General features: G+C 38.3%; 1 protein-coding gene across 1 annotated transcript; it reads right to left on the reverse strand.

Annotated features, from left to right (window-relative positions):
• Positions 1-235: 235 nt before the first annotated feature.
• LOC100367393 (beta-1,3-glucan-binding protein-like) lies at positions 236-8,250 on the reverse strand. Its single transcript, XM_002740932.4, has 9 exons — positions 8,199-8,250; positions 5,418-5,500; positions 5,121-5,195; positions 4,202-4,262; positions 3,877-4,059; positions 1,985-2,180; positions 1,791-1,862; positions 758-899; positions 236-469 (listed from the first exon to the last, which is right to left on the reverse strand). Exons 1-9 carry the CDS (start codon positions 8,248-8,250, stop codon positions 236-238), a joined length of 1,098 nt encoding a protein of 365 aa, XP_002740978.3.
• Positions 8,251-12,508: the final 4,258 nt, after the last annotated feature.

Below are 12,508 nucleotides of genomic sequence, written 5' to 3' on the forward strand. Positions count from 1 at the left end.
AAGTTAATGATTTTTTTATATTATACAAAAATAAATTGAATATTTTTTTCAACGGGGGAGGGTCGGGACCCCAAGACCCCTCCCCCCAGATCCGACACTGTTCAACCCTAAACAAATTAACACTCTCCTCCATGATTCGAAGACGTTATACAGAATACACACATTCGCCACAGAAAATAATGATTATTACAGAAACCATTCGATTTAATTCAATCATTTTAATGTGTTTTGTTTATTATTGTGTTTGGGTGATTTCGTAAAAACGAACGTAGTCGACCTGCAATGCGGCGTATTCGCCATTGTTCTCGTCAGGACGCCATGTTGGATACCAGCATGCGTTATCCTCCCAGAATTCCTTTGGAGCGTATGGTGACGTATTAGACCATGGTTTAGGGCAAGGAGAATTTATTAGGTTGTCATCCCAGTAACCAGTCGTGCCACCAACTGCCACATTCATAGTGATGTAAAACTGTAAGGAAATGTCAATATTTTTATTTTAATCACACAGGTTGCTTTATTGTACGAGAAAAAACAAGTCTCGTGATCCCTCGCTCTAAACGAGATCTTGGCGGCCATTGTATCTAATCTAAAGCCTATTATGAGTTTTCGTTGTCCCCGAATAAGCACGTCATTTTCACATAGTGTTAAATATTATCAAATTTCAAACTGAATGTTCGTTGTGATTCAAAAAATCGACGCAAAACGTAGACGATCATGTAATATGAGAAAAAATCAAAGATATAAATATTTTACTAACAGGTTTATCAAATGGTGCCAACTTGTCTCCTTGAGCCCAAGGGTTATCGTCGTCTGGCAAAGACTCGTGCCAGCCGCCATATTCCCAGAAACCGCCATCACCTGGATCGACAAACATTATTTCTTCACCATCCAAAAGGAATCTGTGATAATAGATGAAGTTGTGATCATATGAGCGCAGATTGCCGTGGTAACGCCTAACTGTCATATCAGGGTATCAGTTCAATTATTAATTATTAATTATTAAGATCACTAACACTTTATGTATACTCCACCGGTTGCCCATAAGTGACGTATCATATTTAAAGAGCGATGGTCGTCGTGCGGCGCGTGTTCAGATTTCATGTAAATAAACAATGTATTTATTTTACACGCGTTGTATACGTCGCTATGAGTCCCATATCGAACAGGACGCGACGTGACGACTACCGCCTTTCATGACTCATTATGCTAATTAAATGTCCTAATATTCACGAAACGGCGTCGTTATATACTTGTGGTCTACAAACTCAAGCTCTGATGTCTCTGGAAGCCGTGCTTTATAAAGCAATTTTACCACCTGATTTGTAGATTTACATTGTCTACTTAAAACCTATATAAAAGGATACTATTGTTATCACTAGTATGGCTGCATGGCACATGTGTGCGCATGGCAGTGACTCGTTGACAAGAACCGATCGTTCGCAACGGAAGATAAAATGGTGGCGTTGTTCGCTGCTGATGTTATTAGGGATACACTGGCATGTATGTGTTTTACTTTACTTTTGGGCAATGTTATCGCAACAGATCGCGAGCCTGTAATGATAAGCGAGTGACATGTTTTTATCAAACTTTCGTATGTTGGTTGGCAAAATTGTAAACAATGACGTCACAGTGGGATGGCCGACGAATGATTTCGAAGTACTAGTATGTCATCGAGGTCGGACAGCGCCCTCTGGTGCGACCCATGCTACAGAATGTACTAGTATACGTATTCTGGGCGGTATTAAAAAAGAGTGAGCTTTTTCATAGTTACGGCTCGTTGCTATGCTTACCTAAGATATTTATCATTCCACTCCATAGCATATACGTGAAAATGGGTACCAAACGTGCCATTTTCTGCATATCTAATAAAAAAACACACACAAAATAATTGAAAAATTGGCGATATTTTGTAAGATATTGTATACTTAAATATGAACACCGATCAATCACAAACTGCGTATAAATGTTTAATATGTCTAGTTACCTGGTGGTGGTTGTTAGGGGTGCGGCATTGTGAGGATAGTATGGGCCCCAATGCATTGTGGATCCCATATGGTCTACACCTACCGAGTTACCAAGGGGATCTGTTAAGTTCACATTACCACGTGACTCAACAAGGTCGATTTCACCGGATGCTGGCCAGCCACCATACGGATTTCTTTGCGGCAGCATCCATATTGCTAAACAGTGTAAGAAATTATGGTTAATGTCTATTAAATAGTGATTTAACCCATACAATGTCAATGTCCACAAGACATAAATGTCCCGTCTTTGAAAAATGTAATACATGGCCTGTGATATCATGAATTATATCGTGGATATGTTTTGATTGTATTGTGCAATGTATCACGGGAAAAATAAGATTTATTTGGAATTTTTCTCAGTCCATGTGATATGATATGTAGAAATGGTTGAGAATTCTGAGCATTCAAATATTAGAAGTGATACAGTATCTGATCGCAACAAATATTCACATCATGTCTTTGTCTTTAATTTGTGTCAACTTGCAACAAAACGGTTAAAGTATGTCCATGATAATGAAACCATCATGGCCACTATTCGGCCATTTTAAATCAAATCACATACAAACACGATGTGTATCAGTAACTCAGAATGTGCGATGTTCATACTAAGTTTTAATGACATATTATTATGTATTTTTTGAGGGACTAAGATGACCACCTTCGACCAGAAGTCACCGAAATGAAAAACAACATGTATATGTATACAATTGTGGCATGTGTTTGTGCCTACTTTGAAGTAAATCAGTCGAAGCATGTCCTCGAAATGGTTAAAGATACAAGGTAATTAAACCAATATGGCTACCAGTCAGACATTATGATCGCCAGTATGTGTGACATTCATACCAAGTATTTTGAAAAATAGAAAAACGTAAAATTTCACCGAAATCCAAAATTACGCGAGAAGATCTTGTATCCAATTATGTCGGCCATTTTGTATTCAATTATGAAACAAATGTCGTGCATCAGTAACCAACCACAAGTTTGAATGAAATCGCTCTAGACATGCTTGAGAAACGGCTGATGACGTATCCAAATGATCGTGCGTATGTAAACATGTATGCATACGTATGTTGAACAAAATCAGTCTACAGATGTCCGGGACTGAATGGCGTCGGACAAACGAACGGGTGGACGGGCGGACAAACGGAACCCAAAACATAAGTCATCGTTTCAAGAACAAGGACTAATAAAAGCCTGCATTACGTTTACCGTAATGCCATGAACATTTTGATCAACATTTTGATGCCCATTCTATCAAACAATCAACAACAGAAATATGCAAAATGTGTTATCCAAATTTGGGCGGGAAATACATTGTTGATCAATAGCTTTACACATTCGTTGCCAAAGTGTCAGCACATGTGCATTTTTTATTTATATGTAAATTTTAGAACAATTATTTTTTACATCTTTTTTGGTGGATGTTGAAATTTAGCTAAACGCGACGCTGGTGGTGTGTGCGCGTCAGTCCAGGCTGGCAGTGCGTATATAATTACGTTGTACAATTCTTCCAATCAGACTAGGAGAATTTTTTTTTCATTAAAATTTAAATCCTTAATGTATATTTCATATTAAGTCTGATGTATGTGTATTTGTGCAGACTAATTGAATCATGTTTAATCGGGGTAATGTGTAAGCATTGGAGGACACGTGAAAAACTAAGAGAAAACGTGAGCAAGCTGTTCTATACGATGGAGACCCGGTTTACAATTTTAAAAATGGTGGATATGATGACGTACTGGAAAAACAACAACACTGACGTTGAAACCGCTAATGGTCTACCCAATTGTCTCTCCAAATGTAGAAGAGAATGCCTTTTTTAAAAAAGTTATACAAGAATGTACAGACATACCTGGCCACAACCAATCACCGGTGGGCATCTTGGCACGAACCTCAATTTTGCCATATCTTAGCGTTTGACTGAATACTGTCCTCAGTCGAGCGGACTGTATGGGGTTTAATATCTCATTGGCGTTGCCAAATCTTTCACATCCATACCAAGCATTACTGGTACATATATCAGCGGGAGATGCACCTAAATAAATAATTATACAGTCAATATATATTTCCAATCAGCGCCGCTCTCATTCAGTAAGTCCGCCGTCTGCAAAACACGTAGTGAAATGTCTGGGTAGGAAATGGTGAACGAAACCACTTACATCCACATTTATACTTACCCCAAAGGTTAAGGCGGCCATTATAGAGGTACGATTCTCCGTACAAATCAGCGGTCAATGTCTGAAACAATACAATACAATATTGTCAAAAAATAGCAGTATCCCACACAGTAGATAAACATCATTCGCTGGGTTGTAATCACTACTATTTTTTTTGTTACCAACAGTGACAGTGTTAACCAAACACAAGATCATGAGAGGTTAAAAGTGGAATTTTAGTCTAAATATATCGAAATAAGTGTATTTTCTGAAATTTCTGAAATCACCGAAAAGGAATTATACAAAAATGCAGTTGTTGGTCTTCACCATAATAGGACTTATTCCCAGAAGGCCAACGTGACGTCATTGAGAGCGAGTGAGCCACGCGACCTCAGATCTATATATACATCAACCCGGAAATATTGTGTTAATAATATGCTGTAAGTGACAGAGGTGTATCTATGGTCAAAATACATATTTTAATAAATCAATATACAATGCAACTGTTGGCATACATTTGCTTCTGTAATTGGAGATGCTCTTCTAATAGAGCAAATACGGTAACTGTTTTATTTGGAATAAACAGTGATGACAGAAATAGTACTTAGGTATAAATATGAGTATAGATGTTGCCACTATCCAGGTATAAAAATGGTCACACTTTTGAGCACTCAGGGGCACCTTCCTAACCGCATATACATCAACTGCCCCGGGATTTTTCCCCATAATAGCCACGGTGTTCCATTCCCTGTCACCATTTCGTCTACTAATCTCCCGACCATATAAACATGGTACTTGTAACAGTAGATGCAAAGACGGCAGAGAATAGAACTAAGATGGGGGAGAGCAAAATTCGCGAGGCTCTCTCGTTCTCAATGAGATCTTACCGGCCATTTTATTTACCGCATACCCAACCTGTCTAACATAGTTGCGTTATTACCGGTTTTATATAAAGAATTCCATCACGTACGTAACTATTAGAACGATTATTCGTGTAATACTGAAATTCCGAACTCTGCAATAAAAAGAAGATTAAAATAATATGAGCAATTTGGATATTTAAGTCATTCAATTTAGTCAGTCAGGTATATCTATCTCGCTGCTACTGGTCGCAGAGTGTCAAGGAGCATGACTGTACACTTCATGAACCAAGTTAGAACGCTCACTAGAAACCTACAACACACGTTTACTATATTTCTAGGCCAAAACATTGTTACAGACGAAGACTACTACTTACACCACCACCTCCAGCTGTTATCTCGTGTTGCCATGTCTCTAAGTTCAACTCGTCGAAATTATCTTCAAAAACCAAGGTAAATTCTGAAGACCAAAAACAGCATTCGTTAAAAAGAAAATAGCCATCAGCCAGTATTTAGTAGATCTTATCGTAGAGGGCATCCTTCACCTGGCGTAAAGCTGATATCACTTCCTTGCATAAAATGAATTCTAAAGACAAGGCTAGCAATTATATGCCTTTAAGATTAACCTCTGTGATTTGCTAAGTTTTGGAATATATTGTACAGCAAGCTATTTTTAGTCATCTGAATCGCTACGAACTACTCGTACTTTGTGATTCACAACGTGGGTTTCGTACTGGGGGCTTATATCACGAATCTACTTGCTTTCTTGAGGGTGTGACCAAGTTCATGGACAGTGGATTTTTCATTTTTATTAATGACATTGAGTCAAATACCAATACTTTCCAGTTTTACAGATGTCACTAAGCTTGCAGGCAGAGTAAATGATGATCGGTGGAAATTTTCCAACATGACTTGTCTAATCTTTATAGAAGGTCCACAGAGTGGCAAATGTTATTTAACACTGTAAAGTTTTGTACTTAGCTCCACACAATCAACATGCTGAGTACAACCGTGGTGGTGTAGTACTGCAACACGCAACTGAAGAAAAAGATTTGGGTGTCAACTTCTCGGAGGATTTGAAAGTTTCAAAACAAGTTGCCACAAAGGTTAGAGGGGCAAACCATAATTAATATTGCATTCAAGCCTGTTCACCGGGACCCTGGGAAGGACATTGAAGCCTGTTCACCGGGACCCTGGGAAGGACATTGAAGCCTGTTCACCGGGACCCTGGGAAGGACATTGAAGCCTGTTCACCGGGACCCTGGGAAGGACATTGAAGCCTGTTCACCGGGACCCTGGGAAGGACATTCAAGCCTGTTCACCGGGACCCTGGGAAGGACATTCAAGCCTGTTCACCGGGACCCTGGGAAGGACATTGAAGCCTGTTCAGCGGGACCCTGGGAAGGACATTGAAGCCTGTTCACCGGGACCCTGGGAAGGACATTGAAGCCTGTTCACCGGGACCCTGGGAAGGACATTGAAGCCTGTTCACCGGGACCCTGGGAAGGACATTCAAGCCTGTTCACCGGGACCCTGGGAAGGACATTCAAGCCTGTTCACCGGGACCCTGGGAAGGACATTCAAGCCTGTTCACCGGGACCCTGGGAAGGACATTGAAGCCTGTTTACCGGGACCCTGGGAAGGACATTCAAGCCTGTTCACCGGGACCCTGGGAAGGACATTCAAGCCTGTTCACCGGGACCCTGGGAAGGACATTGAAGCCTGTTTACCGGGACCCTGGGAAGGACATTGAAGCCTGTTCACCGGGACCTTGGGAAGGACATTGAAGCCTGTTCACCGGGACCCTGGGAAGGACATTGAAGCCATGGGAAAGTGCAAAGGAGAGCAATAAAGATGATATGTGGTCTGCAAAATCAGAGTTGTGAAAAAATAATGAGAAAATTGAGTTTGTATAATTGGAGGTCTAATTGAAGTCTTCAAACTCAGACAGGGATTGAGAACGTTAATTACTAACATTTTTGTATTAGTTCTAGAGGTGTTCAAAAGCGATATAGTAGACTTGAGTTATGAAATAATTTATTTAGCCAGAGAATGTTGATTGAATTAGTGTAGGACAAATGGCTGATTGATTTTATTTATCAATAAAAATATGAATCAGTATAAATCTTGAATTGGTTCATGAAACAAATGCATGTCAAAACATGTCAGATATATGACCCTACAACTGCATTTGTTTAAAGGGTGGTGGTCGTCGCGCAGCGCGTGTTCGAATTTCATGTAAACAAACAATGTATTTTACACGCGTGGTATACGTCGCTATGAGTCTCATATCGAAAAGGACGCGGCACGACGACGACGATTTTCAATCCGATCGGGAAAAAATGACGTGCATCAATGTCCCATTCTGTTCAATGGACATACCAAGTTTGAATAAAATGTCAATAAATGTCTGAGATCCCCTTCCGGAATGCCTCTCAGACACACACTCAGATGTGAAATCATAAGTCCCCATTCTCGGACTGCGTCTGAATGGACACTACTAAATAGAACTCATCAGATTATTTTAATAATTTGGAAAAACCATCTAATATTGCAACATATATATTTTAACACATGTTATTTTGTGATATGAAGTTAACTTTTCACCATGGCAACTCAATAATCATTATTTTCTGGATATTTAATCCGTTTTTGAGAAAAAAAGTATTTCGACGATATTTTTGTATCTGGATTTTGTGAGCACCAGTCTATGTGCCTCAATACGTACAAATAATCCGAAGAGCGCACGCACTAACGTTTTCATTATTACGTCGAACAAATAATACTTACTGCCTATCAAAATATGTATTTGAGGGTGTTATTTTTTTTAAATGACACCTTATCAACATGCTCAAAGTTTTTCTCATTTGCCAATCATCACAGTAATGTACGATTCATATGGCGCGTATGCTGAGAGTCGGTCAAATTTGAATTACTAGTACCCCAACATCATGAGTGTGAGTCAAACGATAGACAAACATCGTTATGTCCGACAAATGATAAACTAATACAACTGTTCCCCCCTGAAACAAAAAGGACGTAGATCAGCACCTCATAACGTATGAACTTCATAGTTATGATGAAATAAACTCGACCCATACACGTCCGGGAAATGTACATTAAATCTCACTCAAATTGAAAACAAAAGACTATCTTACCTTGGCCAAGTGAGGCACCAATGAACAAGGCGAAGGCTATAAACTTGTACATCTCTGAAGTTCTTTATCCCAAAATACTGATTTAATTATTCTCAACCGGAGGTTTAATTTATATTGGTACTATTAGAGTTAGGTTATCTTTTATGAATCATGGATAACGAGATACGTTTACTGATACAAATACGTTTTGCGTGGATTAATGATAAGTGTACGTGAACCAAGGATTATAGAACTTCGCTGTTTTCAACTTATAATAAACTTACCACCGAAGTGAAATACACATAAAGCATTGTGATTATGAATATGTTTCTTCGACTGAAGGTAATCTCGCCGAACACACTTAAGAATATTTTTTAATAATTCTGGTCCCAAAATTGTTGGGTGGATCAAATATTTTGCCAAAATTTCGTCGATGCAAAGATAATGCGGTCATTTAGTGCCATGCACAGGAGGTCCGATGTACAGATGTCTCTATCCCAAGACGGTAACGCCTAGTAACACAATGATATAGGCAGAAATTAAAACTGGTACACAGCCTGCCTATGAAACCTCGCCCCAACGTCAGAGTTGTAATTTTGTGGGGGCAAACTTTAAATACAGCAGGTTCACGGAACCTTCATGAGATCATGCACGCTATGAGTGTATTGATCGTGGCAAACAGATGCACAGAACCGTTATGTGATCACGCATAGTGCGAGTGTATCGACCCTGAGATTATGACGTTTGTGGTACATGTCCGTGTGTAGTATTTCCATCATTGTAATTATGGATCGAAGCCTGATACTAAAATGAACGAGTTCAACGTCCCGAGCTAGACGAATCAGAAAATGTGGTCCAGAAATATTCACATAGACGTTTTGGTTGGAAACAATTGATAAGTATAATATGTATTGTGGTATGTCGTATGTCATTTGAAATACAAGCATGGCGTCACTTGTAAAATTTTTTTGAAAATAACGAGAATTATATTTGTTATACAATTATTGTAACACTTGAAATAAAACATAAAAACTATGCATTTTTTCAAAACGTAGCCTATGGGCGCATTCGATTTGAGTGTATTTTAAGGACATAAGGCGTATTATATGCATTCATTTTGTGTTTCCACATATGTTCTTTGTACACTTTAAAGGTAAAACAATCGTTATTGAAGAGTATGCGGCATTACCACATTACATCATAGGCGTGCTGACGGCGTACGCGTGCTGACGGCGTGCTGACGGCGTGCTGACGGCGTGTCGAAGGCGTGCTGGTGGTATGTTACTTCACATTCCATGATATGTGAGAAAGGTGAACAAACTATACTGACCACTAATGTGAGTATCATATATGCGACTGGCAAGTGTTTCCTTTCCCAGGTCTATATAGATAAAGGCGTCTGTGAACGAAAATTGTTTCCTAGTGCTTACAGAAATCTCACATTGGTAAATCCACCCTTCCCCAGCTACAAAATACGAAAATAATGAAATTAATGAATTATTGTATTAAATTAATGTTGTTTTTACTGTGGGTCCTATATTTTTGATTCGGAACTAAATCATCTCAATAGTCTCAGTATTTTTGTTCAATTACACCCCACCCTCAACACCGAGAATGACGTCAGCAACTTGAAGACTATCAATATTGGACAAATCTTATAAAATAATGCCTCTTAACCACTGAGTTTTTGCGGATTTCGATGCGCGTTGTGGGAGAACATGTGCATTAGAATGGACATTTTAATGTCACGTGGTATGGTGTGAATTAATTAATTATATATAAGCAAATGACAAATCGGTATTTTTGTTTATGTAAATTAACCTTCGTTCATGTTCACAGAGCTATACGTCAAGTGTCCATAGCGGTTTTAATAACGTCATAGAAATCGACAACTCGTGTGCATTGCACGGTCTCTCGGTATCACATAGCAGCTACCATCCAGCACAAGTTCTACATCTAAATGAAGAATGATACACTAGTAATGCCCAATGTTATCATATGACTGGTGCATCCCAATGCCTCAGTTATGAGGGCTGTGGGTTTATACAATTCACAATAGTGACGTGTACAGTGAAATCTGAATATGAATACGATAAACTTCTCAATGCGCAAACGTCAAAGCAAATTCACGGAGAAAATCAATTCTTGTGGTGGTACCGCTTTTATTCCAGGGTTAATTTCAGATTGAATAACGGCAATTACTTGAATGACTGGGTGCAATGACCATAGCGCGTGATAATATCGACAGGACAGATTTGAATTTCAATATCGATATCGATATAACTCGCTACATCGGGCGATGAACTCCTGATACTGTCACAAGCCCACATGTACTACCCGTAGGCCTGTCCACTTTGACAATTTCACCATGATCCTAAAAACAAGGCACAAACCCATTCTTGCCACCAATATTATCAATTGTATTATTCACATTTTTATGGAATAATCGTGATTCTACATACTAACGATGAAACCCCCACATTGAATTAAGCTTTGCTGACAGCTCAAAATTACGAGCAACTAAGAACAAAGTACTGCAAAATAAGGCAGAGAAACAACAATAGTTCTCGGTGCAGTGAAGTTAATGTGACGAGACTACATAATAACTATTTACAGATAAAACGACACAGACAAGGAAATGCAATCAGCCACAACTAAAACATATGTACCAATTGTAACCGATTCAAAGCGCTGTTGATGATTCAATTTCAGCAATATACTTATATATATATATATATAATATACATAATATAAAGATAACTTTTAAAATGCCACCTTATTTTAATAAACAGTTTGTTCTCATTCCAAGTAATCGCACCTAAAATATTCAACTATAAACGAGCACTACATTGTCAGAGTGGGTTTATGCTAGCAGCAGTGAACTATGGCGGTGTATCCATGAATCCATGAATCGAGTCATGAATGGTATTAATTTCAAAAGTGTAAATGTTTGTTTTGTTGTAATGAATAAAACAACAATATATTGGTGTTTTTTGAAAACCTGTGTACCGTTTTCAACATTTGGAATTTGACACTTTGCCCTAATCTCAAGTTCATTAGTTCATTATACAATAGAAAAAAAATGGCCAGCATGTGCCACGGATTATGCATCAACAAACGACCAACGTTTGTATTTAAAGATTCTGATGCACTGATTCTCTATATTATATATAAATTATGTCCCCTTGCTGGCAGATTGTATGAAGTTACATTTCTACAAAATAATTTTAAAACAAACAGTACAAAGAAGCCAAATCCTGTAATTTTACATTCAGATATATGGATGATATTTTCCATCAACAATCCTAAATTCAGTGAATATTTTCCACTGAAATTTTCAATTGAACTTAAAAAAAATACAGAATAAGTTTTTTCTGTTTCATAATTAGATCTGTGGCCTGAGTTTGATTCTAAGGGTCAGCTTTCTACCAGACTATATGACATATGCAGACTATTTTAAAACACATTGTTTTCTTTCGTCTAAACTATTAAACCGAGGGTTTTGCCAAGAATGGCTGATTATGATTGGTCAATTACGTTTACACTCCTTTGTGATTGGTCAACTACGTTCACATTCCTTTGTGATTGGTCAAAATAAATTCCTTGTGGTTTGTCAAAGGTGAAAATATAACTACATACAATAGATTGATCCAATGGTTATGTTCAATTTCGTATTAATGATTTGTGCACGTGAATAACGTGTGATTGGTTAATGGATCACGTGAGTTATCTCAAGCGGTTCTAAAGTGAAATGGACAACATGCTGTGATGTAATGTCATTTTGCTTTGTACTTGGCTGAAGGTTCCTAAGGAGCAACTTTGCGATCGGTTCATTGAATTATTTATGGTTTGATCATTGTTAAAGTGGTCACTACATACATGGCTATGAACTTGATAGTTAAGTGGTCATCGTGCGAATATTAAGTAGTTCTCCTTCGGTCGACAGCTACCAGAACGTGTTTACCATACGAGTCTATGTCGTTAGAGGGCGCCATGCAAACCTGTTATCGATCGATTGTGAATGGTGTACCAAGTAGTAATTTGCTCGACCGTTGCTGTGCCTGTTTGTTTATTCTGAAAAGATATTATTACGAATTGTCATACATGTAGCCGCACTTTCATTCAACACTTACGTCATCGATGATGTTTCTTAGCTCCGAATAATGATTCTCTGAAGGTAGTTAACAAGTATAAACTGTTTTTATTTTATTTATTTCCAGAACTACTCCATTTGCGAAAGTTTCCAGACGTCCAGAAGATTTTTCTAATTATGACGTCAGATGTTCTGTTAATATGTCAATTTGCTGAAAGCAGATTTGATATGTGGCCTG

Source organism: Saccoglossus kowalevskii, chromosome 9 (assembly GCF_978046115.1).
Source record: "Saccoglossus kowalevskii chromosome 9, keSacKowa6.1, whole genome shotgun sequence".
NCBI classification, from domain to species: Eukaryota; Metazoa; Hemichordata; class Enteropneusta; family Harrimaniidae; genus Saccoglossus; species Saccoglossus kowalevskii.

Excerpts from the sequence above, each read along its gene's own strand:
- LOC100367393 (XM_002740932.4), bottom strand. The coding sequence starts at position 8,250 with ATGTACAAGTTTATAGCCTTCGCCTTGTTCATTGGTGCCTCACTTGGC. Across the intron at positions 5,501-8,198 it reads TGGTGCCTCACTTGGCCAAG|AATTTACCTTGGTTTTTGAA; the intron begins GTAAGATAGTCT and ends TTTGGTCTTCAG. Across the intron at positions 1,863-1,984 it reads CCCCTAACAACCACCACCAG|ATATGCAGAAAATGGCACGT; the intron begins GTAACTAGACAT and ends TTTTTTTATTAG.